Here is a 26,366-nt window from a genome sequence, read left to right on the forward strand (position 1 = left end):
GGGCAGCATGGGTCCATAATGGCCTTCATTTAGCTGGACATATGTTTTGTTTTGTTTTTTTAATCTCTTTATAGACACCCAAGCTGGCGAAGTGAAGAAACTCAGGAACGGGAACGGTCCAGGACAGGAAGTGAGTCATCACAGACTGGGACCTCAGCCACATCTGGCAGAAGTAAGTCAGACCAGGGTGGGTATCATGTTATCGCCCTTTTCCATAAAGTAGCCATAACCAAACTATGCAGAGCCTTTGGGGTGTTAAATTCAGTCATGGACATTTTATTTGGGTTAGCATAGATTGATTGGAGTGTCACATCTCATGGTTTGAAAAATCTGAGAAATAGGTGCCAGAAGCGACGTAGGTGACCTGTTTAATAAGCTTCCACTAAAGAGTATACTTGACTGCTGGATTTTCTCTTCCTTTTGCGGACATTCCAGAGTTTTCCTTTACTTAGAGCAGTCACAGTCCTACAGCTCTCTCTGAGCTGCTCCCAGGGCCAGCCTTTTTGGATGTCCTGTGCGACCGGAGCAGTGTCTCAAGCAATGATCTTCTGCTCTTCATCCATCCTTCCTTCCTGCCTTGAATTTATTGATTCGTCACACATGTTTAGTGTTTTGGAAACAGCAGTTCAATTATAACACCTCCCTTACCTTATTACTGTGAGCCAGTGTTTTTTTGTTTTCTCCTCTCACCTCCAAACTGATTTGTGCTTGAGCACTTCAAAGTATGGCTCAAGGATGAATTTCCAAATCACCTCAGCCAAGTGTTGCAGAAGTTTTCTGTCAAACGTTCATACTGGAGTAGCCTTTTAGTGACAGGACAATAATGCCTCTCTTTGTAGCGAGGTGGGAGTATGATGGTTGGGTTGATTATATACCTCCTGAGGAGATTGCACTTAATGTAGGAAGAATCTAACAAAATAAACTTTTAGTTTTGAGGAGATATTTAGTGCCTTTAAGAAAAAAAAAAACAATGTAGGTTTTGTTTTTCATAAATGTATATCCCATTTTGTTCTATGTATGTGGATTTGAGGCTGCATCAGGGTCCTCTTCACACATGTATGTGTATCCTTCTCCAAGTACAAACATTTTAACACAAAATGTAGCAAGGCTATAATCCCGAAGTAAAGAGTACTAGTTCCTAGGAAAGGAGGTGGCTGTCCTTGAGAAGCTGTTGTATTTCCTATTTTTCTTGGATCCGTAAAACATTTTCTCAGAGTAACATTTGGTAACCACTAGTTCGGGGATAACTTATCTGTTGGGAGTCGGATAGGGTCTATATTTAAGAATAATGATGAAAAACAGTAAACTTGGGTGTGGACCATTTTCTATTCTGTCTGATTGTAATAGATGGTTGTATAATAATTTCTCTCAATAATTTAACCTTCCTACTCTGACTTAACAGATGCACGAAGGAGAGAGAGTGAGAAGTCTCTAGAAAATGAAACACTCAATAAGGAGGAAGACTGTCACTCTCCAACTTCTAAGCCTCCCAAACCTGAACAACCTCTAAAGGTAATGCCAGCCCCTCCACCAAAGGAGAATGCTTGGGTGAAGCGAAGTTCTAACCCTCCTGCTCGATCTCAGAGCTCAGACACAGAGCAGCAGTCCCCTACAAGGTGAGTCCGCTTAGAAGCACAGCAGCTGCTTAGCTGTAGAATCTTAAACATTGTGGTATCATAGTAGAAAGTGCCCTGGATAGGGTATCTGGGCAGCCCAGTCAGTTGAGCCACTGACACTTGGATTCAGCTCAGGGATTTTAAAAAATTATAAAGAAAAAGAAAGTGCCTTACATAGCAGCTTTTAAGTTACGCTCTTTGCTCTCAATTCAAATTCAGTAGTGTGCTGGAGCTGGCTCATTAAAGCTAATTGTTCAGCTTTCTAGAGTTTTGATAACTGGTTGGCATCACTTTGGCTGCTTGAAACCTGCAACCTGGTCATCAGAACCTGCTGCAACCACATTTGGCAGCGTGGCTTTGGGGGTCGATTCACTTCCCTAAGTCTTAGGATCCTCATGTGTAAAATAGAGAATTGTATTCACCTTGTGTGATCGTGATGATTCTACAGGACATGGTACTTAGTGAGTGTTCATATAATTGCTTTCATTGTTGTCTTTTCTATACTTTAATGTTCCACAGTGTTAAGTCTGTATTTTTGGTTCTCTGTAAAGCTTACTACTTTATAAGTTTCTTACCGGTTCTTTCCCTAAGACTGATAAACTTGATTACATGTTTTCCTTCCAGTGGTGGGGGGAAAGTAGTTCCGGCTCAACCATCTGAGGAAGGACCAGCAAGGAAAGGTAAGACCAAAAGGAAGTTGGTTTTTCACATAGATAAGAGGCCTAAATAAAAAGCCTATAAAGATAAAGGAGTCCCTAAATAATTGAACTTAAATGTAATTTTGCACCTGTTTTTGTATTAAAGGTTCTTAGATTATCTGCCTTTTCTTGCCAGTAGAGGGCAAAAGTGGTCTCTTTGGAAAAAGCATGGAGTCCTGCCCTTTCCTGGTAGAACATTTCTTTGAAAGGGGAAAAAAAGAATCGGAAGGAAATTAACATGCTCAGTCCAGATTAGAAATGTCACCATCTGCAAGGCCAAGGTCACTACAACAGCGTCATAGTCCTTATTTCCAGTTTGCTCCTCATGATGGCGTAACCCTAAAGTGGAATTTTTTAGTGGGTCTTATTTGGGGGCGAAAGGAATGTGGAAAGAAGGGTTTAGGAGAGAAATCTGGGTTGGGGTGAGGTTGAGTTTCCCTCAGTGCACATGGGCACACTTTTCTGCAGCTAAAAGGAAACTTAGGGACAGTACTTAATATTTTACTTGCCTTCAATTTATTTTTGCATCTTCACACAAACAGATGAAAACAAAGTAGATGGGGTGAGTGTCCCAAAAGGCCAAAGTGGGAACTCCAGCCGTGGTCCAGGAGACGGAGGGAACAAAGACCACTGGAAGGAGTCAGATAGGTATGCGTGTTCTCTCTTGCCATTTGTAATCTTTCATCTGATGCTGGATACATGTGTCCCTGTAGTTAAGAAGTTCTTGGTTCTCCAAGTGTTGCCATATCTCCTATGGTAAACAAAGGAAAGTCAACCAGTGTGGACAGTTAACAGTTCCAAGGATCTGGAAACAAAATGTCCAGATAGCAAGCACTGTTGGCTGGAGGGGCCCGTTCAGTGCCTCCCACCTGTTTGTGGGTGTTGAGAGAGTCCTCTCCTAAAGACATGGTTTTACACTTACATCTCTGCAGGAAAGATGGCAAAAAGGATCAAGACTCCCGATCTGCACCTGAGCCAAAGAAACCTGAAGAAAATCCAGCTTCCGTAAGTGTTAGATGCTAATGGATTTCTCTCAGCTCACGTTTGCCATTGAACTCCTTTATGCTTGGGGCTGGAATCCGAGTGGTTGGAAATTGTCAATCAGGCATCGTTGCTTGTTTGAAATTGTAAAAGAAACTTAGTTTTTTCCAGTTTTCTGCCTTGCAGTCTCACTACTCTTACTCCCCCTCCAAGATAAAAGGAGGTGGAGGTCTCCTGTAAGAACACCTGGGCCTCTGGCCTAGCCTCCCTAGCTACTCCTGGCCAGCGTAAAATGCTAATGAACAAGGAGGTGGGCTTGACCTGGCCCCTCCCTTTTGCCCAAGTATCATTGTCCTGTTTCTTGGGTTTTGATGTGCGAGTTCAAGGCTTTGGTGATTTTCTCACTCGTCTATTCCAGAAGTTCAGTTCTGCAAGCAAGTATGCTGCTCTCTCCGTTGATGGCGAAGATGAGAACGAGGGAGAAGATTACACCGAATAGACCTCTGCATCCTGTGCTTTCTCCTAGTCTCTCCACCCTGGAACATTCGAGAGCAAATCAAACCTCTATCCAGACAATAAAACTCACCATCTCCTGGAGACCTTTCTTAACTTTTTTTTAAAAAAGCAAAAAACAAAAAAACAAAATGAAATGAAATTCTTTTGCATGCTGCTGCAGCCTTTAAAGTATTGAACTAACTGGAGAATCGCCAATGTAGCCAGAGAGAAAGAGACGTACAGCTTTTAATGGAAAAGTTGTGCATTTTTACGACACATGCAGTTGCCTGTGTGATTAGTGCCTGGGGGCCTCCGTTTAGCAAAATGGCAGTGACAGTGATGCAGTGTCTGGATCTGGTTGGGCAGTAGGACAGGTTTAAGGAAGAGTGAGAGTTCTATCTTTTCATTCTTAATATCCTATTGTGGCACATATGAATTCTCAAACATTACCTGAATAAATTTTCCATCCTCGGAAAGGTAGGCTTAGTCTCTCAAGTTGTTTTTTAGTCTCCAGGAGGCTGCCAGCCCCTCTTAATTCTGAGTTACTGGGGCCAGCCTAGGGGGAATTCCTTCATTTTTACCCCCCAGGGGGGTAGTGGAGAGTGAGTCTATAGGCCACAAAAGAATAAGGACTGCTCAGTGACCAAAATAAGTGGGAAAAGTTGTGGTTTGAAAAGAAGCTGCGGGGAGGTGATGGATTATTTTGCACCAGTAATAAGGGGAAATGGTATGACCTCCAGTAAACACCAAGTGGTTACTTCCTGGAGCAGGAAGCACTTATGGGTCATGGGAATTCCCAAGTCTTGTATGTCCTGGTTTTGCCCTTCCTTAAACGCCATCCTTCCTGAAAGTTCACATCCATCTACATTCTGCTGAAATCTTGAAGCTTTAAAAATGTAGACTCTTGTCCTGGGCTTCTGATCTTAATGCTACTTTTTGCTGTCACCTCCCAGAAAGCAGCTTCTATTTAAATCACATACCTGATCTGGGCATTCTAGACCCGCCCCAGGGAGCAGAAGCTAATGAGGAATCACTGCTTTTCTCAAGCAAATCTTGGCTCCTTCATGTCTTTTGACTCTCACTCCTTCCCTCCTCCATTCCTGCTCCTACTTCTTTGACTCCTTTTACACCTCAGAAGATTATAGAATTAATGGTCTTAGGTGGTGAGTGAGGGTGGATAAATAGGGTCAAATTGTGAGCCGTTCTTATGACCTTGATTGGGGCTTTTTTTGTTTTTACAAGTTTCCTTCTCTCCATTGAAATCCCACACCAATGTTTGGATTGATAATATGGCCTCAACCAATGTGTGGTTTTTTGGTGGGTTTGTGTTTCTTTGTTGTTTTTTTGTTTTTTTAGCTTCCCTTGAGAGAATAAATGATAATGGAGAGAACTGTGTGACAAGGTCCTGGTTTCTCTTGCAACACAATAGCTTAACTTGCCTGCTTTTACGTGCACCTTTGTACCGTCAGCCCGGTAGACGGCATCCTTCGGGGTGATCTCAGTCTCTCGTTCACAAGCCCTTCACCCATCGGTCCTAGATTAGACCCTGTCTGGCCACGCAGACCTGTTGGTTTAGGAGTGCTGCAGCAGTGGGCATAATGAATGAATCGTTTAGCCAGTGGACATAGAGAGGCTTACCAAGTGAAGTAACTAAATAATTGGCTTGGATTGGCCAGTAGCCGGGAAGTGGCTTTTAGAGATACCCAAGGCTGAAAGGGGTTTGTTTGGTTGGGGTTTTTTTGTTTTTTGGTTTTTTTTTTGGTTGAAAAAAACAAACCATTTGCTGTAGATGATGAAAAGGTAGGGTTTGCCCTCTACAAGTCTACTTCCAAATAGTTGTCTCCAAAACTTTTTTTTTTTCCCATTCCCCTCTCCTGCCCCCGTTATAACAGAAACGGGTTATGTCCCGCTCCTTAATACGTGTAAAATTTGTACAAAATATCTTCTATGAAAATGATTTGTAATCTGTAGACTTAATACCTGGGAGATGTCTTGAGATGTAAAATCCCATCCTTTGGGTTGTGGGGTTTTTTTTGTTTGTTTTCTCCAAATAAATCTGATCTTTAAAGTTCACTTCAATGCTGAAATTCTTTTGACCATATACTCCACTCCTGTGCCTTTACAGGCTCCCCACCCCTGTCTCTGAAGTCCTCTGGGCATTAGAGACTGTCCTGGGCTAGGGGTGGGGTTACCAGGGGAATCTTTACTGAGGCCCAAGAACTGGGAATTAGCATCCACTCCCCTCCAGCATTTTGGCCTGGTGGTAACCTTTAATATTTGAAAGTACCTGCAGTCCATTTCCTACTTCATGGCCTGGAGGCCGTGCCTCCACCCTCCACTCAGCAGTCTGCAGAGGCACTGCCTCCACATTCCGTGCTACATGGCACAGGCAGGCTGGGTTCTTGTTGATGAGCTGGTCTGGGTTACAACGGAGGCCCCAGATGCGGTGGGAAGTTTCCAAATGGCTAGAGATGGGCTGTTCCGTGTTGCAAGGCAGGAAAGAGGTTAGGACCGTGGCAGAGAATCCTTAAGGTCACAATGGGGTGAAGCAGAGAAAGCCCAGGAAAGCTCAGTCAACAATTTGGGGGAAGATTGGGCGGGGGGGGGGGGGGGGGGGGGTGCTGGCACGGGAGCCCAGCTACACAAGTGGCTTTCCTAGGCCCATCGCAGCAACTGCAGTTGTGGTTCTTGACGGTGCACTGATCTCTTCAGATGTGGAGGGGTAAGAGGCTCAGCATGCTGTGCTGCCTCAGCTTTCCGTGTGGGAAAGGAAGCTTTTAGGTGGGAAGGAAACAGGCCGCTGCCCAGGCTGCCTGTGGAACCCACCTCCACTGCCCGCATCGGTCTGCCACTTTCTCCAAGCCCTCATTTCCAGCCACTCGCCAGAGGCTGGGTAAATGACGATGGAAAGGAGACTAGGGGCGCCTGGGTGGCCCAGTCCGGCTTTCGGCTCAGGTCATGATCTCATGGTTTGTGGGGTGGAGCACAGAGCCTGCTTGGGATTCTCTCCTCTGTCTGCCCCTCCCCAGCTGGCACGCTCTCTCCCTCCTCTCCCCACCTCAAAAAATAAAAGAATACGAGTGGGAAAGGCTAACTTCAGAGAGATTCATGTTGGTTGGGCACAGGAAGGGTAAAGAAGGAGCTCCCTGTACTGTGTCCCAAGAGGGTACTTGAAATCCAAGGGAAAGGTAGGCGCTGGTACAACCCCCATCTTCAGAAGTAGATCCCAGGACCGGTGCGCCCTGTCAACCTGCCGTAAATCTTGAATGACCAGAAGGGTACAGGTATAGCATCCGACTTTACAAGGGTCACTTCTAGGCTGCTCGGATCCTGAGTTAAGTCCACGTAGCTTAGATTCTTCTAAACAGAATAAAGCACCAGGCTCTGGATCCCAAGGCAATGAGGGTCCCAGTTAGTGCCAAAGGCGTCCCCTAAAGTGCTAAGCAAGCTCACAGCATCTGGTTTCTCAGGAAGTGGGAGAGCTACACATCTGCTCCTGGGAAGCATTATTTCTCAAATAAAACCTTGTTTCCTGGCAACCGTCATAGCCCCCAGGGCCACAAGTGAAGGGGGGGGACTCGACTTCCCTCACCCTCCCGCCTCCCCAGAAAGGAGTTTGGAAGAGGCGAGCTGTGCTGCTCCACACCCAGCTGCAGCAACCTCCCGGTTGGACAATACACCCTCTGTCCTCTGTCCTGGCCAGCAGATCCGCCTCTGGAGTGAGCTCTGCCCCTTCCCCCGCTCTTCCTGGTTCCCAGTGCCCAAACCCTCCACTCAAATCCTCCTGACCCAGTGCTCTCCCAGCCAGGATAGCCCATGCCCCTCAAAGCCCTCCCACCCCAAGGATCTGAGCACACTCAGTCGCAGGCATGGGATCGCCCCAGACCTTGGAAGAGGGGGTCCAGCCTTCAGTCCCAAGATGGGCTGCCCTCTGCATAGTCAAGGTAAGAAAACCTGCATGGAGGGAGGGGTCAGAAGGGGTCATGATACTGTTCCTGAAATGCTGTTTCACCTTTGCTAACATCATCCTGTCTTCCTTCTCCCTTTCCCCTCCCTTCTGAAGCTTCTGTTGCTCTGAACTGGTAGTCAGGATGTCTGGCTGGCTCCATATGCCACCCGTGTTTACAGCACTCCCAGCAAGCCACCTCCTGTGGATAATTTTTCACTCTCAACCTTCCTCATCAGCTTCCCTCCTGCAGCCCCCTCAGCCCCTGGTCCCCAGGTTGACAGCAGGAATCAAGTCTGAGCTGAAAGTTCAGCTGCCCATCTTATGACTCTCCCAATTCCTTGAAACCTCAAAAGTTCCTCATAGGGACAACCACACCAGCATGAGTGTGAGGCTGAAGCCCTGCCTACCTCTCTGAGATCCAATCAGGTGCCTCTTCTCTGAGCACCAGTCTCTCCTTGGTACCTTTAAACATTAGAACTTGGGGTATCTGGCTAGCTCAGTAGGAAGAGCATGCAACTCTTGATCTCAAGGTAGTGAGTTCGAGCCCTACGCAGGGTGTAGAGATTACTTAAAAAAAAAAAAAAAAAAATAGAACCTACTAACCCCCTTCGGCAGGGCAGGCATCCCAGGCACCCAGCCAAAGACCCTAATGAACTCTGGAAAGGACACGATTTTTAAAAAACTAGCTAAGACTCCGAAGAAATGAGCAAATGTTCATGCCTCATGTGTCTCAGTTACATAATCAAATCTTAACCAAAATACACACAATGACCTTCAACCCTGCCCCCTTCCCGCTAGCCTCTGATCCCAGTCACTCTCCTTGGGGCTTACCCAAAACTCCTGCCTCTCCCCTCCTCCCAGTGCCTCCCCACCTCTTCCCTCCTGCACCCCATTCCAACCCCCCCAGCCCTCCCTCCAGCTCCCAGCAGTTCCCACTGCTCTAACCTCTGAGATTGAGACGACCTACTGGACACCAACTCAGCCAAGAGCAGTAAGCTCTAGCCTCCCCAGTCCCAGCCACACCCACCCCTTCCAAATGCCAGTCTCTGAGGGACCGCATTGTCACCGTGCCTCTCCCCCCAGCCGCCAGATTGGAATCAGAACCAGACTTCCCAGCCTTTGCCAAAGGCAAGATGAGCAGAGACGACCCAGTTGGGAGCTGAGACAGGGAGGGACAGAGGGCTTTGCAGCTGGTGGTACTGGCTGCCTTGAGCAGGCACTGGACATTGAGCCCTGGGCACTGGCTTCTCAGAATCCACACCCCCAACACACACCAGTTTTCATCATGGAAAATTCAGTGGGGAGGGTGAGGGAGGGCAGGAGGGAGTTCCAGGAAGTACTCAATACTAGAGAACACTGGTGAATCTGAGAATGGGAGCAGATTCAGTTTCTGAAAAGACATCCCTTCCCTCTGTCTTCTCCTCCAGGGTGACCCAACTCAAATCACCCCCAGGGCCCATTAGTTTTTAACCAGTATCAGATCCCGACCCTGGAAAAGAAGGGAATGAGATGAGAACACAGACTGAATGAACTTCCATCTCCACTGGGAAACCTGTGACTTGAGTTATACAGGAGGAGGGAGGACTTTCTTTATAAGCAGAGTCAGGGAGTGGGAATGACGGTCCAGGTCCAGTTCCAAAGCAGAGCGATGGATGATGGGCTGACTGGAGCTGCTTAGGGGGTGGGAGCTTGAACTTGATGTGGAGGTCCTCAGCTTCGAGTCCTTTGGAGACAAGAGGTGGCCTAGACGTCTCCCCTGTGGCAGAGGACTAGGGAAGTGTCCAGCGACTGGGGACACAGGGGGCAGCAGGTATCTTTGTCTGAATCTGGCGCCCCTTGAGTAGGTGGGTCCTGACTTTGGGGTCAGGCTCAATCCCAAATACTCCCCGCGGAGGGGGCGGATGAGAGGCTGTTTCCAACGCCTTCTGGACCCATGGCCGCTTTTCTTCTACGTCTGTCTGGTTCCTGTGTTTTGTTTTGCTTCTTGCTCTGTCCTGCCGGTTAGTCTCCCCGGGGCTCGGAGAGTTTCTCGGCTCTGCGTCCTGCGCGTCCGCCTCCTCACACTCTCCCCATCCCGGTCTCTTCCTGTCCCCGAGCGCCCCTCCGCCAGTCTCCGCGTCCCTCCTCGCCCCGGGGAGCGTGGGCCCGCAGGAGAAGGTGGGGACGACGAGAGGGAGAAGGAGGAGGCCGAGGGGCGGGGAGCGGGGGAACGTGGGGATTGGAGCCGGGAAGGAGGGAGGAGAGCAGCGCGGGAGGGAGCGAGGGCGGGCGCGGGGCGCGGCGGGCGCGGGAGGGAGCCCAGGCGAGCGCGGCGCCCGCTCCCGCCTCCTCCGCCTCCTCCGCGGCCGCTCGGCGCGGGCCCGGCAGGATGGGCCGGTCCGGGGGCTCCCCCTGCTGCTGCCCCGCCCCGGCGCGCCCCCGCCCCGCCGGGCGCCCCCCGCAGGTGAGTGGCCGCGCGGCGCGGGGCGGGAGGGCGGCGGCCTGTGCGTCACGGCGGCCGGGCGGGGCCGGGGCCGGTCGCCAGGGGGCGCGGGGCCGCCCGGAGGCGCTGGGGCGCGGGGCGGCCGCCGGGGTGGGGGGCGGTGGGGGACTGGGGCCGGGGCCGGGGGCCGCGGGAAGCCGGGAAAGGGAGCAGGGGGCGGGGCGGGGCCCGCGGTCACACGGCCGTCCCGCCCTCGCGCGTCTCCGGCGCACTCGCCGCCACGGGGCGCACGTTGCCCCCACACGCGGGGCCCCGGACCTGGGTGGGAGCTGCCGGCCCGGCCCCGGGAGCGTGCGTCGCGAGGGTTTTCTTTTTCTACTTCATTTCTGGGACACTGAGGCCCATTTCGCTTTTCCAGCCCCACTCGTCCGCCCCCCTTCTGCTTCTCCCCTCAATTCTCTAGATCCCTCAGGGCACACTCATATATCCCGCCTCTCCCTCTCTCCTTCTCCGGGCCTCACCCCTCCTCCGCGGCTGGGCTCCCAGCCTCTCATCCAACCACAGCTATTTTCCAGGAAGGGGGAGTGTGGGTGGAGGGGTTTCTCCAAACAAACCCAAGGCTTCGGAGTGAGAGGGGGCCAGGCTGGGGGAGAGACTGACAGGCTCTGGAATGTTCCAGGCAGGAGTAGGGTGAGGGTCCTACCGGGGTCTGGCCATGCCTTCCCAGCCCTGCCCTGGTGAGAGCCTTTTCCTCTCAACCCTGTTTCCCCCCTCTCCATCTCACTACAGAGGTGCCCCCCACAGAGTGGGGAGAGACTCAAAGGCATTCTTCCCTGGCCACCCAACACGGGTTAATGAGTCCCACCAAGGAACTACCAGGTGAGGGGACTTTTCGGCCCCTGTGGAGGCAGCAGGTGTAGAAAGAAGCATGCTGAAGGGGCATGAAGGGGCAGAGAAAAGGCACCCCAACCCACACACCCACCATAGTGCTTCTCCTACAGCAAGGCTCTGAACTGGACCAGGCCAGGCCCAGTTGCCCACACTGGCCCGGGGCCTGGAATGTCCTGGGACCCAGCCAGGGTTGGTGGGATAGGAGTGGGTTGCAGAGTCAGTGCCCCCTCTCCAGTTACACGCTAGGGGCCCAAGCCTGGCCACGGAGATACCTCCCTCTGGCCAAGGTACCCCGGGGACAGACTTCCTGACTTGGAAGGAGAATTAAATCTTCAAGGGCAAAGCCTCAGGCCAGGCCCATGCCAGGCAAGTCCAAAGAAGTGTCCTGAGTGGGCTCTCCTAAGGGGGCTCATCCCAGAGAAGGCAGGATTAGACCAGTCCCTTGGGCCTGAAGGAGGGAAAGGGAGGTCTAAGGACCAAGTGGGAGAAGGCTGAGCACCGGTACATTCAGTAAATACCATGCAAATGAGGGGAGGCATATTTGCGCGTTCTTTCAAGTGACAGCTCCAGCCGGTCAAAGGGCTGCTGTCCGAGGCTTGGGGCTGAGGACCCCTGGCCCTTAACCCCATTTATTTTTGGAAGATTACTGCCCCCCCCACCCCCCACTTCCAAGGCTCCAGTCCACCTCCTTCCCTTGACTCTTGGGACAGGAAGTTGGCCATGTTCCCAGGAGGGAGGTAGGAGGCCCACAGAGGGGGGTGGAGTATGTGTTGGGAGGTGGTGGGGAGGGGGGGGCCCTGTCCAGTCCTTAGGACCTGGGACAGCTGCTGAGGAAGGAGAGCAGAGCTAGGAGAGCCATGAAGGTAGTACTCAGGCTTTGGGGGGCAGGGGGCATAGGGCCCAGCCCTAGGGTCTGGGTGAAGGGCCTACACAGCAGGGCTGGAAAGAGGGGCTAGGGACTGGGAGTTCTAGCACGAACAAGCCATGGAATGGGGGGACAGAGGGGATGACTGTCAGGAGCAGAGTGGGTGGGGTGCTCTCAGGAGAAGAGCCTCAAATGCCTTGGGCTGGAGCAGGAGAATGGCTCACTCCTGTGGGCAGAACAATCTTGTGGCTGGAAGCAGGCCTTCCAGTGCGTATGGGGGCGGCAGGAGAGAAGCAGTGAATGCTTTCCTTTTCCTATACTTCACAACCAGTGAAACTGAGGCAGGAAGCTGGCCCTCAGTCCTATTTTCCCCGGCCCCTCAGGATGCACCCCGATTCTGAGCTGGCTGGGGTAGTGATTCCCAGCTCCCCCTTCCTCCCCACCAGAAGTCCCCTGAGAACCTGAGAGTTCAGGCTGGGAGACTGGCCTGACCTGGCCTGGGACACAGTGTTCCCCACTGGCCCTTGAGCCCTGCAGGAGACCTAAATTCCCACCCTGCCCCCACCCCACTCCACTGGGGGCTGGATCTCAGGATCCTTGCAGATCCCTGGATAGGGTGGATCCCCTGGGCAAGGGGCAGCTCCACAGCAAGGGGCTGGGGGGCAAAAGATCCTGGGCTGACACTCCCAGCAGGGTAGATCCTGGGAATCTGATCTCCTGGCCTCCCCCACATCCTCCCTCCCCCCCCCCCCACTTCCTGGAGCAGCGACCTGCCCCTTTCCCGCCTGCACTCCCCTCCACTTCCAGGGCCGGGCTTCTCCTCACACCAGCCAGACAGCCTACCCTCCACCCAGGGGAAGCGGCTGCCTCCGCCAGGCCGCTTCCAGGAAGCCCCGGGCCGGGCCCCAGCATTGTTCAGGCCCGCAGTCGGCACCCCAGCCAGCCGCCCGGACATCATGAAGTCCAGCGGCCCCGTGGAGAGGCTGCTCAGAGCCCTGGGGAGGAGGGACAGCAGCCGGGCCACCAGCAGGGTAGGAGTGCCCGCTGGCTGGGCAGAGGAGGGGCAGGGGTGGAGGGGTGGGCAGTGGGGGAGGGGACCAGGACTCAGGCCAGAACCTTTTCCCCTTGCCCCGAATCCCCTCACTAGTATGCCCCTTTGGAATAGCCAGAGCTGTGGTGTGAGCAGCAGAAGTTTGGATTAAAGCAGAACCTGGTGTCCACTTTCCCTCCTCCAACTTCCCTGCTCTAATTCAGGCCAACCCTGGGGATCCTGGCCCCCTAAACCTGCATTCAGGTATACTTCATTGTAGGACTTTTCCAGGTACTACCGGGGAGCCCCAGGGCAGGGCCGAGATCAGGCCCCTTCCCTGAGCTCAGAAGTTTGGGAGAAATGGGGTGGAGGTGGCGAAGGGAGAGGGGCAGCCAGGTCTCAGAAGTGCTTTAGACACTGGGACTTTCCCCTGACATCATCAGTGCATGCCGTTAATGTCAGAATGCACCCAAGTTTCCTAACGGGTCCAGCAAGGCTGGCCCATAAGAGTTCAGGTTGGGTTTAATCCAGGTTCTTGGGGGACAGCCAAGAGACCAAAAGTGCTGCCTGGGTCCCCAGGATGGGGGGCCTGGATGCCTATGACTCCATTTCCCCATATTTTATCAGCCATACCCCAAAAGAAGCAGCTCAGGGCAACATGAGATAATATTATGGGGGGGGGGGGAGCTTGAACACTTGAGGGAAGAGAAAAATGGGTAGAAGGGAGAGGAGGCATATGGACAGAAGATGAGTGGAGTGAACCCACAGTGGGAGGGAGGGGGATGAGGGCCATAACGGGGCATCCCTGCCTCACTGCACTCTGGGTGGGGAGAGGCCCAACAGGGCATCTAGCCCACCCCTTCCCCCATTCCATGCTGGAATCCCACTTGAACCTCAAGTGACAGGGTGCTCACTATATCCAGAAGTAGCAAGGCAGCTGAACATTTCCCCCAATGTCATGCCTCTGTCTGCCTGTCTCTCCAGCATTACCACCCCCTCCTTACACAATTGCTGCCTGCCGCCTCAATGCACAATGAGTAAACATGTTGTTCTGACAGTAGGGGGAGGAGGGCATGTCAGCTGTCTGGAGCACGGGGACAGCGGGAGCCAGGGGAGTAGGACTGGCTCAGGCCACTCCCCGCCAGGTCAGTCTGGGTGCTGCGTGACTGACATTCTACGTTCATTTCTGGACCCCCTCCTGCTCACTCTCCACAGGGACCTCCATCTGGGGAAGGCAAAATGGGAGGAGAAATGGGGAACCCTCATAGAAGAAAGTAAGAGAGCACTCTCCCACCTCCCAGATCAGGAGGAAAGCTCTAGCACCTGGTGTGGCAGTGACCGCGAGGGTTTCACACACCATACGAGGGTCCCGAGTGACCCTCAGAGAGGGGGTGACCCGTCTGGGGTGATGCAAGGGGGCAGATTCCACACACCATCAAGGACAGGCCCCATAAAAGCCAAGAAACAGCTGTGACCAAGTGTGTCTTAGGAGTTTAGGGGCTTTATCAGGATGGAGGAGAAAGAAACCAGGGTAGTGCTAAGACCCCAGCTAGTCCCAGAGATGGGTCCACTGAGAACTGACACTTCTGCCTGTGTGTCCTTCCGTTCCTAGCCTAGGAAAGCCGAGCCACACAGCTTCCGGGAGAAGGTCTTCCGGAAGAAACCACCAGTCTGTGCAGTGTGTAAGGTGACCATCGATGGAACTGGAGTCTCATGCAGAGGTGAGGTGCCTGTCCTGTGACCCTGAGAGCCTCTAACCCAGCACCATTGTGTGCACAACTCCAGCGGGTAGACTCACAAAGAGTTTAAACCGTAATGTGCACGCTGCCCCCTGGACAGCATGGGAACCAAGAGGGTGTCCGTCACGGGGAGCTGCCTCCCCTCCAAACAGCCCTTGTCCCCATGACGGACACTCCCGCCCCAACCAAGGAGACCCAGTCCTCTCCATTGCCTCCCCAGTGGACCTGTGATGGGGACTTCCCTCCCTCCCCCCTCACCCCCAGTCACCCTGGAACATTAGCCCTTGCCCCCTCCCTCCCTGGCCTGAGCGTACTACCCCACTGCCTGACACTTCCCTTGAACTCTGCCCCTGCTCCCCCATTCCATCTCAACAGTCTTGGAAGTCCCAGGATCTGGTTCCAGGGCCTGGGGAGATGGGGGAGGGCTACCCCAGTATGTGCCTACTAACCCCTCTCTTCTCCCCACCATCCCTCTCTAGTTTGCAAGGTGGCAACACACAGAAAATGTGAAGCAAAGGTGGGTACTTGACTGGGGGAGGAGGACTAGAGTCTCTTCCTCTGAAACAGGCTTCTCCAGCCACATCGGCATCAACCGCAGCCCCTCTCATCATGGGGGAACCCCTGCCGGAGTGGGAGAGGGTGCTGTACTGGGCCCTTTAAGAACCACCCTACTCCACCCCCTGGAGGGCTGGCCCAGGCGGGTGGACAGGAGACAGGGTTTGTCTTGGTGCTGTGCCCAGGCTGCAGCTGGCGAGAGGATGGGGGTGGGGAAGAGGAGGAGAATGAGGACGAGGAAGGGTGGGGTGGGTGGGTGGGGGAGCAGGATTTCAAAGACTGGGTAGCCGGATGGGCTGTGCCTTCCCTCTGGGGAAGGGTCCTCAGGATGCCTGGGTGGGTCTCGTCCTGGGCCCTGGAAAGGCCGGGCGGAAGGTACAAGCTGTAGATAGCACCACTGTCCACTGGGGACCTGAGGCAGCCCCATCTCTGAGGAGGTTCCCTCGTCCTCCTCCTGCAGTGCGGGGGGTCCCAGGGCCTTGGAGTTGGCCTGGGGGAGCTGTGTGCCCAGGGGCGGGGTCTCCCGGTGAAAGAGGCCAGTGTCCGTCCCTGGCCATGGCCTGCCTACATGGCTCTATATATAACTCCTGCCCCGCAGCTGGATGAATGGGGGTCTGTGTGGGCAGGGGGCTGGGAGCCAAGAGCAACAAGTGGGGGGCCTAGGGGTGGGGGACCAGAGAGGCCAGAGGAGAGGCTCCCTTAAATAGAGGAACCTCAGCTGGAGTGTGTGCCCATCTGCTGACAGCCCCTCCACCTTCTTGCTGAAGCTGAGGGGTAGCCCCATCGTCAAGCCCAGGAGACCCCATTTCAGCAGGAGCTCAGCCCCTCACTCGGGTCTCCTTCCAGGTGACTTCGTCCTGTCAGGCTTTGCCTCCGGCGGAGCTGGTGAGTGTGCTCTGAGATGGGGTGGGAGTGGCAAGGAACCTGGCTGAGGTGTCCAAAGGTCTGGTGGCCACAGAGAGGGCCCCCAGGAGGTTAGCTTGAATGGACTGCTGTGGGTGCCGGTCATCCTGAGGGACAGGAAAAAAATGAGCCCTCTGATCTTCTTGCCCTTGGGCCTGCTGGGGGTTAGGACTCCTCTCCCTTGGCCCGGTGCAGCCCCCACAGGAAGCCCCGCGTGCCCTCTCCACCATCCCCAGGCGCAGACTGGTCCCTACCCCCGCCCTAACCGCCCCCTTTTCCGCCTCCGTCTCCCTCTAGCGGAGAAACACGGCCCCCGTGAGGCGCATAGAGCACCTGGTAAGTGATGCTGGCGGAGGGGGCGGAAGCAGGTAGCTCTGGGAGTACGGACCTAGGTATCTTGCGAGAACGAAAGTTCACGGGACTCTGGAGCGGGGAGCCTAGAGTGGGGGGCACCCAAAGAGATGTGCACCGTCTCATCTCATCCACCAGGGATCCACCAAGTCTCTAAACCACTCAAAGCAGCGCAACACTCTGCCCAGGTAAGTGAGGGCGCCGGGGTGGTCCCATACCTCAGCCCGGCGCAGCGCCGCACCCCCCCGTCCCGGCAAAGCTCTCCTAGGCAGCCCCCCACCCCGCCCCCGAGCGGCCCCACCTACCCTCGGGACCCCGAGGCCTCGCCCTCCCCTCCCATCTGCCCCCGGAGCCTCGCCCTCGTGCCTGACGCAGGCTTTGCCCCCTCCCCAGGAGCTTCAGCCTGGACCCGCTTATGGAGCGCCGCTGGGACTTGGACCTCACTTACGTGACGGAGCGGATCCTGGCTGCCGCCTTCCCCGCGCGGCCCGACGAGCAGCGACACCGGGGCCACCTGCGCGAGCTGGCTCACGTGCTGCAATCCAAGCACCGCGACAAGTACCTGGTGAGGGCGGGGCCTTCCGCAGTCAGCCAATGAGAGGACTGGGAGGCCCAGGTGGGCGGAGCTGCTGCCTGACGACAAACTCGCGGAGGCGCCGGCCTAGGGGGCGGGGCCTCGGGGCCGCCGGAGCCGATAGGGAACGCCCCCGCTGGGCGGTCGTAGCTAGGCCGGGCCTTAGCGCCGTCCTCGTTTGGGAGAAAGACTGCCTAGGGTCGCAGCAGGGGACCGCGCCTCGCCGCCCGCTGCCCAAGGTCACTTCCGTCTAAAGTCCCCTCTTTACTTGCAGCTCTTCAACCTTTCAGAGAAAAGACATGACCTGACCCGCCTAAACCCCAAGGTAGGAGGGGATTAAAGCCATTAAACTCAACTCCCACCCCAACGAGCCCCCAGCTCCTCCTTATTAATAGTAGCAGTTGGCACCTTCCCAGGTGACTTCTTACTTGAGACACTCCAAAGCATGGTGCAGCGGGTATCAACCCCATTGTACCCATGAGGAAAGTGTTGAGCCTGTCGTGGACAACCAACAGTCTCTTGACTTTGGTTGGCCCCCACCGACCCCTACACCTGGTCCCTTTCCCATCCCCACCCATGTCTCTTTGCTTGTGGCCCCCACAATCAGTTGTACCCCTGCGCCCCCCCCCCCCCAGGTCCAGGACTTCGGTTGGCCTGAGCTGCACGCGCCCCCCCTGGACAAGCTGTGTTCCATCTGCAAAGCCATGGAGACGTGGCTCAGTGCTGACCCACAGCACGTGGTTGTACTGTACTGCAAGGTGAGCTGGGACCTGGGGTTCACAGGGCCGGGGTGACCTCAGCCTGAGGCCTCAGCAGGCCCTGCATCCCTATCTTTCTACCCTCAGGGGAGCAAGGGCAAGCTCGGGGTCATCGTCTCTGCCTACATGCACTACAGCAAGATCTCTGCAGGGTGAGACTCCCTGACCCCTGACTGGCCCCTCCCCAGTGACCTGCCTCCCCCAGTTGGCCGAGATGAGCCCTTCTCCTTGGAAGCCCGCCTCTGTGTTCGGAGAGCCATTTACCATAAACTTGGCCTTTCCACCTCCTTTTTCTCGCTTGTACCTCCTCCACCGTTCCCAGCAGAGGATTTTTATCAGTTTCCTAGGGCTGCTGTAACAAAGTATCACAAACTAAGTGGCTAGAGACAACATAAATGTGTTGTCTCCCTTCTGGAGGCTGGGAGTCTAAAATCGAAGTGTCAGCAGCACTGCACTCCCGTGGAGACTCTGGGTAGAGCCCTTCCTTGCCTCTTTCTAGCTTCTGGTGGTGACCAGCAGTCCCTGGTGTTCCTTAGCCTGCAGCTGCGTCACTCCACTCTCTGCCTTGGTCGTCACATGGCTTTCTTCCTGTGTGTGTGTCTGTCTGTCTGTCTCTTCTCTTCTTCTAAGGACACCAATCATATTGGATTAAGGGCTCATTCCTCCTCCAGTATAACATCTTAACTAATTTCATCTGCAGCGACCCTATTTCCAAATAAGATCACATTCAGAGGTACATATCTTTTGGGGAGCCAAAAACCCAACCTATAGCATGGTCTTGTTTCCCCATTTTACAGAGGAGGAAACTAAAACTCAGGGAGCACTTGCCTGAGGCCCAACAACTAGTAAAGTGACTGTCTGTGGGGTTTCTAGTCCTCTTCACCACCACTCTGGGCTTCCTCTAGCCTTGGGGGGAATCACACGTCTCCTCCCTATCCTGGGGCTTAGGGTTGAGAGGCCAGCTTGGATACCGGCCCCTAATCCCCCACGCTGGTCCTGCTGTCCCCAGGGCGGACCAGGCATTGGCTACGCTTACCATGAGGAAGTTCTGTGAGGACAAGGTGGCCGCGGAGCTGCAGCCCTCCCAGCGCCGGTGAGCAGCCCGGGTAGGGATGGGTTGGAGGAGCAGGCTCCCTCCATGGCTGCCAAGGCCGAGATTCTCTCACTCATACAGCATACCTTAATGGAGCGCCTTCCATGTACCAGGCACTGTCAGGTGCTGAGAATTCAGAACAAACACGGTCCTTGCTCTCATGGAGCTTGTGGTAAAGAGAGACTTGAGGGACAGTCAGAACCCATCTCTGTGACGGGAAGCAGAGATCTGGGGGAAGAGCATTCTAGCCAGAGGGGCCAGCAAGTACAAACCTTTGGGACAGCAAGGATTGAGGTTAGATGCAAGGAAGAACTTTCTGGTGAGCTGGAAGATGTGAGGGAAGTACTAAGAAGGGCAGGCTTTCCAAATGGGGGGGGAGGCGGGTGGTGGTGAGCATAGCTGAAATGATACAAAGGGGCCTCCAGAGGAAGGGGCTTATGTTCTGACACACCCCCTGCCAGGTATATCAGCTACTTCAGCGGCCTCCTGTCCGGCTCCATCAGAATGAACAGCAGCCCTCTCTTCCTGCACTATGTGCTTGTGCCCGTGCTGCCAGCCTTTGAACCTGGCACAGGTGAGTCTGCCTGGGGTGTGCTCCACAAGGAGGGCCGTCCCCACCCCCTCCATTCAGCAAGCCCCACATGCCTTCTCCTTCCTGTCCCTCCAGGCTTCCAGCCCTTCCTCAAGATCTACCAGTCCATGCAGCTCGTCTATACATCTGGAATCTAGTGAGTGCTCTCTTCCCAGGCCCCTGCTATCCGCATTCCTGTTCCTCCAGCCTCCCCAGACACAGGGTCCTCCGGTTCCTGCCACTGCACCTAAAAACGTTGGCTATCATGGAATCCATTTTACAGTTGGAGAGGCTGATGTTCAGGCTAAAGGTCTCTCGCTCAGGGCTCGGACTCCAATCTCCCAAGTCCCTCCTGACTCTTCATAGCTCCCCACCCCAGCCCGAGTGCCTCTGACTCAGCCTGTGCCTCGTCCTTCCTTCCTCAGTCACGTTGCAGGCCCTGGGCCGCAACAGCTCTGCATCAGCCTGGAGCCAGCCCTCCTCCTCAAAGGCGATGTCATGGTGAGGGGACCATCCTGGGAAGGGGCAGGGGTGCAAGGGGTGGTGGTGTATCCTGCCTGCTGCACAGTCTCTGGGGAGTCATCAATTCAAGGCAGATTGGAGGGTGGAAAGCTAGTCCCCTAGATGGGGGGAGGGGCCACCTTGAGGTTGAGGCCCGGGCAGAGCTGTGGCCAGACAGTCCCCAGGGCGGAAGCACAGAGGAGACGCAAGTGGACAGGAGGGCCTGACCCCTAGTCTCTCTTCCCTCATCCAGGTGACCTGCTATCACAAGGGTGGCCGGGGGACAGACCGGACCCTCGTGTTCCGAGTCCAGTTCCACACATGCACCATCCACGGACCACGGCTCACCTTCCCCAAGGACCAGCTGGACGAGGCCTGGGCTGGTGAGTTGGAGACGGATGTGGGGGCTGGAGCCCAGGTGAGGGTGGGCAGGGGCCCGGCTCCTCACGGCCACTCCCCGCAGATGAGAGGTTTCCCTTCCAAGCCTCGGTGGAGTTCGTCTTCTCCTCCAGCCCTGAAAAGATCAAAGGTAAGAGCCAAGCCTTGGGTCAGGGCTAAAGGCTGTCTGCCCGTTTCTCAACACCTGGGCGGCCCGTTCCACAGGCAACACCCCACGGAACGACCCCTCGGTCTCTGTTGACTACAACACGGCAGAGCCTGCCGTGCGCTGGGACTCCTACGAGAACTTCAATCAGCACCACGAGGACAGCGTGGACGGTGTGTGGGGCAGGCCCAGGGGCGGTGGGAGGTGGAGGTTTGAGGGGCACACTCCTTCCTCCCAGGCAGATCCCCCTCCCGAGGGACACCCCTGAAGTGGAGTCCCCTGCACTGTTCCCTCTCTTTGACTCCCTCTCTCTCCTTTCTTCCTGCTTGCCCTCCCTCCCTGGTCCTGTCCCCACTCAGGCTCCCCGACACACACCCGGGGACCCCTGGATGGCAGTCCTTACGCCCAGGTGCAGCGGGCCCCCCGCCAGAGCCCACCGGCGCCCTCTCCAGAGCCACCTCCACCCCCCATGCTCTCTGTCAGCAGCGACTCCGGCCATTCGTCCACACTGACCACGGAGCCGGCTGCCGAGTCCCCTGGCCGGCCACCCCCAACGGCTGCGGAACGACAGGAGCTAGACCGCCTCCTGGGAGGCTGCGGAGTGGCCGGTGGGGGCCGGGGAGCCGGGCGCGAGACGGCCATCCTGGATGACGAAGAGCAGCCGCCCGTGGGCGGAGGCCCCCACCTCGGAGTGTATTCAGGCCACAGACCCAGCCTCAGCCGCCACTGCTCCTGCCGCCAGGGCTACCGGGAGCCCTGCGGGGTCCCCAATGGGGGCTACTACCGGCCGGAGGGAACCCTGGACAGGCGGCGGCTGGCCTATGGGGGCTACGAGGGGCACCCCCAGGGCTACGCCGAGGCCTCTGTGGAGAAGAGGCGCCTCTGCCGATCCCTGTCTGAGGGGCCGTATCCCTACCCCCCTGAGCTGGGGAAACCAGCCAACGGGGACTTCGGCTACCGTTCCCCAGGCTACCGGGAGGTGGTGATCGTGGAGGACCCTGGGATGCCTGCCCTGTGCTCCTGCCCCGCCTGTGAGGAGAAGCTGGCGCTGCCCACTGCAGCCCTATATGGGCTGAGGCTGGAGAGGGAGGCTGGAGAGGGGTGGGCGGGCGAGGCTGGCAAGGCTCTCCTGCACCCGGTGCGGTCCGGGCACCCACTGCCCCTGCTGGTGCCTGCCTGCGGGCATCACCACGCCCCGATGCCCGACTACAGCTGCCTGAAGCCACCCAAGGCAGGCGAGGAAGGGCATGAGGGCTGCTCCTACGCCCTGTGCCCTGAAGGCAGGTATGGGCATCCAGGGTATCCTGCCCTGGTGACATATGGCTATGGAGGAGCCGTTCCCAGTTACTGCCCAGCATATGGCCGGGTGCCTCATAGCTGTGGCTCTCCAGGTGAGGGCAGAGGGTATTCCAGTTCCGGTGCCCACTCCCCACGGGCTGGCTCCATTTCCCCGGGCAGCCCGCCCTACCCACAATCCAGGAAGCTGAGCTACGAGATCCCTGCAGAGGAGGGAGGGGACAGGTACCCCATGCCTGGGCACCTGGCCCCCGCAGGAGCCTTGGCATCTGCAGGTGAGGGCACTGGGGTGGGGAGTGCCCGGGGAAGAGGAGGGTTCTGGAAGATGGTGGGGGAAGGTGCAGAATGAGAAAGAGCTAAGCCAGACAAAAGAGACTTTTCCGGCTCACGGCCCCTTCTCCCACCTTCCCTACAGAATCACCTGAGCCAGCATCCTGGAGGGAGGGCCCCAGCGGGCACAGCACCCTGCCTCGGTCTCCCTGTGATGCTCAGTGCAGTGCCTCTTCTGAGCTGTCTGGTCCCTCCACGCCCCTGCACACCAGCAGCCCAGTCCAGGGCAAGGAAAGGTATACAGAGGGGCCGGGGCTGTTCGGGCACTGAAGCTGGGTGTGGGGGCAGCTCACACGGGGGCTCCGCAGCCCTACCAATGTACTGACCACCTGCCCGCCCTCCCAAACTGCAGCACCCGACGGCAGGACACCACATCCCCCACCTTGGTGCCCACTCAGAGACTAAGTCCTGGCGAGGCTTTGCCGTCCATTCCCCAGGGAAGCGCTGAAAAGGCTCCCGAGCTGCCAGCGAGAAGCGGGCTTGAGCTTCCAGCCCCTGGCCCCTTCTCCCCCACCTCCCCGCCCAGCTCGCCCAAGGACTGGCCTCAGGAGAAGAGCCCGGGGAGCCGCTCAGACAGCGCCAGTCCGAGGGGCCCTGTGCCCACCACACTGCCTGGCCTCCGCCATGCCCCCTGGCAGGGACTTCGAGACCCCCCAGATAGCCCGGATGGGTCCCCCCTCACCCCTGTGCCTACCCAGATGCCCTGGCTTGTGGCCAGCCCAGAGCCGCCTCAGAGCTCACCCACGCCTGCCTTCCCCCTGGCTGCATCCTATGACGTCAACGGCCCCACCCAGCCCCCACTTCCCGAGAAACGCCATTTGCTGGGACCTGGGCAACAGCCAGGACCCTGGGGCCCAGAGCAGGCATCACCACCAGCCAGAGGCACCAGTCACCATGTCACCTTTGCACCTCTGCTCCCGGATAATGTCCCCCAACCCCCAGGTATAAAGGCCTTGGGGAGGGTGGGGCCCCCTTGGGAGAACCCTGTCTGCCAAGGAGGGGCATGGCACGGGCACTGGGAAGCACTGGGGCCAAGCTCGGTCCCTCCCTGTCCTAGAGCCCCCTATGCAAGAGAGCCAGAGCAATGTCAAGTTCGTCCAGGATACATCCAAGTTCTGGTACAAACCACACCTGTCCCGTGACCAAGGTGAGAAGGCAGCCTGCCCCACCCCTCCCGTTTTATGGCCCTTCTGGGGCTCTGTCTTGGCTTAAGGACCCATCCTTCAGTTAACACCCTTGGTGCCTCCTCCCTGTCTCAGCAGGTTTACCCCAGGCAGTCTCTCACTAGCAGGTGGTTCTGGGCTCTGGGCCCACGGAGGTTTCAACTCAACACTGTCAATACCCTTTTAACTCTGAAGTTCCATCCCCAGGTGCCCCAAAACACCACAGCTGTTAGGGTGAAAGGCCTAGGGAGCTTGGGTAGCAGAGGGAGAGAGGGGCTACGTGGGGCTCAATCCACCACTGTGAAAACTTCTCCCACCTCCCCCCAGCCATTGCTCTGCTGAAGGACAAGGACCCTGGGGCCTTCCTGATCAGGGACAGTCATTCATTCCAAGGAGCCTACGGGCTGGCCCTCAAAGTGGCCACGCCTCCACCCAGCGCCCAACCCTGGAAAGGTAAAGAATGCCCACACCTGGAGGAGAAGGGGAGTGGAGTGGGGGGGAGGCACCAGAGACGAGACAAGGCAGGGTAGGCCATGCCACTTCTTGCTGGGGAGAGGCAGGAAGTGACCTCTCCGGCGCTGGAAAGAATCCCAGCACAGGAGAAAACTGGAATCTGGAATCTGATAAAGTCTATTTCTTCTCTCCTCTCCACCCGGCCTCCTCCCCTCCCCTCAGGGGACCCCTTGGAACAGCTGGTCCGTCATTTTCTCATTGAGACTGGGCCCAAAGGGGTGAAGATCAAAGGCTGTCCCAGTGAGCCCTACTTTGGTGAGGCGCAGGGGCCAAGGGGGTCTCAGGAGGGCGGAGGGAGAGCTGGGGAGGGGGGGATACCTGTGGGCACCTCAGGGCTTCTGTCACCTCCCCCTGCAGGCAGCCTGTCGGCCCTGGTGTCCCAGCACTCCATCTCCCCACTGTCCCTGCCCTGCTGCCTGCGCATCCCCAGCAAAGGTGGGTGCTTGTGATCTGCCCTCCCGCCTCTCCTCACCTGCTGCAGCCCAAGGCAGCGTCCCCAGGTCCTGGCTCCCAGCCTGCCTTCCCTTGGGACAACAGAGTTCTCCAGCTCCTAGGGAACATGACTCCCTGCTGACCTTCCCTGTTGGCCCTCATTGCCCCCAGATCCTCTAGAGGAGACTCCAGAGACCCCAGTGCCGGCCAACATGAGCACGGCAGCCGACCTCCTACGTCAGGGTGCCGGTAGGACCTCTCCCTCCCTTCTCTCCCTGGGTGCCAAGTGGGGTCCTACGTATGCAGGCACGGGGCACTGAAAGGCCCTGAGGTGGGTGGGCCCCTATATTTGCAGTGGGGGTGGGAAAGGGGGTCCTCAGTCTAGGATCTCAAATTCATGAACTTGAAAATCTTTGGAGGGAGGCTTGTTAGAATGCAGATTGTCAGGCCTCTTTCGAGCATTTCCGACTGTAGATCTGGCAGAGTCGCAGAATCTGCCTTTTTAACAAGTGACCCGGATTCTAACGAATTTTGAGCAGCACTAGCTGGGGAAGGCGCAAGAAAGAGCTGGCGGTGTGGGGCGATAGGGGAAGACAGACTTGGGTGCTGGCAGAGCCGGCGCTCCCCTGCAGCCCTCTCTTGCCCTCATAGCCTGCAGTGTGCTCTACCTGACCTCAGTGGAGACAGAGTCACTGACGGGCCCCCAAGCGGTGGCCCGGGCCAGCTCTGCAGCTCTGGGTTGCAGCCCCCGGCCAACCCCAGCCATCGTCCACTTCAAGGTCTCAGCCCAGGGCATTACGCTGACAGACAACCAAAGGAAGTAAGTGTGTGCGCCCAGCCCCTGGGGGACCCTAGGGACCCCCGGTTCCGGTTGTGACTTTCCCCACGATCCTCCTTGCAGGCTCTTCTTTCGCCGCCATTATCCAGTGAACAGCATCACCTTCTGCAGCACTGATCCTCAGGACCGGAGGTGAGCCTCCCTCTCGACCCTTTCTTTGCTCCCATAGCCCCACGCTCCCATCCGTTTCCCCCAGACCAGAAAGTCCCCTGCCCCAGCCCTCCTCCTCGGGTAGGCAGACCCTGGGTGCATTCCGTCACGGTTCTTCTTTTTCTGCAGGTGGACCAACCCCGACGGGACCACCTCCAAGTAAGCCTCCCCAGGGGTGCATCTCTTCCCTCCCCGGGACAGAGGTGCTGCCTTCCTGCCCACCCCTGGCTTTGCAGTCCTTTGTGGAAGGCATGCTGAGCCCCCTCCCCACCCTGCCTCTGTGCTCCTAGGATCTTTGGTTTCGTGGCCAAGAAGCCGGGAAGTCCCTGGGAGAACGTGTGTCACCTCTTTGCAGAGCTTGACCCAGATCAGCCTGCCGGCGCCATTGTCACCTTCATCACCAAAGTCCTACTGGGTCAGAGAAAGTGAAGGAAGGCCACAAGCTCAGAGCCCACTTCAACACCGCGCACCTCTCAGCACCCCACAGTCCTCACTTCCCCTGGCCTGGGCCCGGGAGACCCAGGAGCCAGCCCCTCCCTTAGGAATGGGGAGTGGGCATCAGCCTGGGACACTGCTCTCCTTCCCTGCCCCCAGCCTGCTAAGCCAAGTGGATGGGCCTGTGAGATGACCTTGCACGTGAGCAGATGGCAGAGATGGGTGTGTGAAGGGTGAGGAGGCATGAGCGGTTGAGCCCTGGAGGGGATCTGGACAGCCCCACCTGCACGAGAAGAGAACATCAGCCCAGAGGGGAAAGCCGGCCTGCCAGCTCCACCCAGCTGCAGGTCCCAGCCTGGCAGGGAGAGGGGGAAGAGGTGTGGGGAGCAAGGCACGCCCTCCTCCGCCTCCCCCTCTGAGCAGAGAGATCAGAGTGGGATCACATGAAAAGGGGGGGAAAGAGTCTATTTTTGTCTAATAAAGAAATTCTATAGCATTTACTCAGAATTGGAGTTGTACCTTGTTCATGGGAAGGTCAAAGCATCTCCTCGGGGCACTTGGGGGCTTCTTGGGGGCATCCCAGGTCCACGAAATGTACACAATCCCCACCCTTGGCCTCACATGGGTCCAAGTCCCCCTCAGCAGTCCCCAACTCTAGCCCTGGCCCTGGCCC

The 26,366-nt window shown here is 56.5% G+C and overlaps 2 protein-coding genes and 1 long non-coding RNA gene across 6 annotated transcripts in view; 2 read left to right on the plus strand and 1 right to left on the minus strand.

Annotated features, from left to right (window-relative positions):
- The window catches only part of EIF4B (eukaryotic translation initiation factor 4B), a 29,928-nt gene extending 24,065 nt beyond the window's left edge, over positions 1 to 5,863 (plus strand). Inside the window, exons 10-15 of one of the 2 annotated variants that reach the window (XM_030322696.1) lie at positions 75 to 187; positions 1,403 to 1,616; positions 2,241 to 2,296; positions 2,857 to 2,962; positions 3,247 to 3,319; positions 3,714 to 5,863. In XM_030322696.1, coding sequence (XP_030178556.1) covers positions 75 to 187; positions 1,403 to 1,616; positions 2,241 to 2,296; positions 2,857 to 2,962; positions 3,247 to 3,319; positions 3,714 to 3,794 — 643 coding nt within the window. In that variant the 3' untranslated portion in view covers positions 3,795 to 5,863. The remainder of the gene's footprint in view (positions 1 to 74; positions 188 to 1,402; positions 1,617 to 2,240; positions 2,297 to 2,856; positions 2,963 to 3,246; positions 3,320 to 3,713) is intronic. The other variant, XM_030322697.1, reaches the window with a different exon arrangement.
- On the minus strand, positions 2,692 to 17,004 carry LOC115519031. Its single transcript, XR_003970375.1, has 2 exons — positions 16,944 to 17,004; positions 2,692 to 3,065 (listed from the first exon to the last, which is right to left on the minus strand). It is a non-coding gene; the product is annotated as an uncharacterized LOC115519031 (long non-coding RNA).
- TNS2 (tensin 2) lies at positions 11,864 to 26,200 on the plus strand. Of its 3 annotated transcripts, none has more exons than XM_030322694.1 (29): positions 11,864 to 11,915; positions 14,560 to 14,668; positions 15,166 to 15,203; positions 16,088 to 16,126; positions 16,442 to 16,480; positions 16,634 to 16,683; positions 16,889 to 17,060; positions 17,344 to 17,394; positions 17,705 to 17,827; positions 17,915 to 17,979; positions 18,837 to 18,920; positions 19,382 to 19,494; positions 19,588 to 19,648; positions 19,917 to 19,992; positions 20,246 to 20,375; positions 20,456 to 20,521; positions 20,596 to 20,709; positions 20,896 to 22,107; positions 22,248 to 22,398; positions 22,515 to 23,104; positions 23,220 to 23,309; positions 23,653 to 23,778; positions 24,001 to 24,093; positions 24,196 to 24,273; positions 24,442 to 24,519; positions 24,922 to 25,090; positions 25,172 to 25,240; positions 25,388 to 25,417; positions 25,549 to 26,200. In XM_030322694.1, exons 1-29 carry the CDS (start codon positions 11,910 to 11,912, stop codon positions 25,685 to 25,687), a joined length of 4,161 nt encoding a protein of 1,386 aa, XP_030178554.1. In that variant the 5' UTR covers positions 11,864 to 11,909; the 3' UTR covers positions 25,688 to 26,200. The 3 variants fall into 3 exon arrangements, with proteins under 3 accessions (XP_030178554.1, XP_030178553.1, XP_030178555.1); XM_030322693.1 differs by lacking the exon at positions 11,864 to 11,915 and adding an exon at positions 12,801 to 12,948; XM_030322695.1 differs by lacking the exons at positions 11,864 to 11,915; positions 14,560 to 14,668; positions 15,166 to 15,203; ... (5 more) ...; positions 17,705 to 17,827; positions 17,915 to 17,979 and adding an exon at positions 18,489 to 18,560.
- Positions 26,201 to 26,366: the final 166 nt, after the last annotated feature.

Source organism: Lynx canadensis, chromosome B4 (genome assembly GCF_007474595.2).
Source record: "Lynx canadensis isolate LIC74 chromosome B4, mLynCan4.pri.v2, whole genome shotgun sequence".
Taxonomy (NCBI): domain Eukaryota; kingdom Metazoa; phylum Chordata; class Mammalia; order Carnivora; family Felidae; genus Lynx; species Lynx canadensis.

Bases quoted from the DNA above. Each gene is read 5' to 3' on its own strand.
- TNS2 (XM_030322693.1), top strand. From the start codon at position 12,874: ATGAAGTCCAGCGGCCCCGTGGAGAGGCTGCTCAGAGCCCTGGGGAGG. The intron at 16,481-16,633 runs GTAAGTGATGCT...CTCATCCACCAG, and splicing joins TGAGGCGCATAGAGCACCTG to GGATCCACCAAGTCTCTAAA. The intron at 19,993-20,245 runs GTGAGGGGACCA...TCCCTCATCCAG, and splicing joins TCCTCAAAGGCGATGTCATG to GTGACCTGCTATCACAAGGG.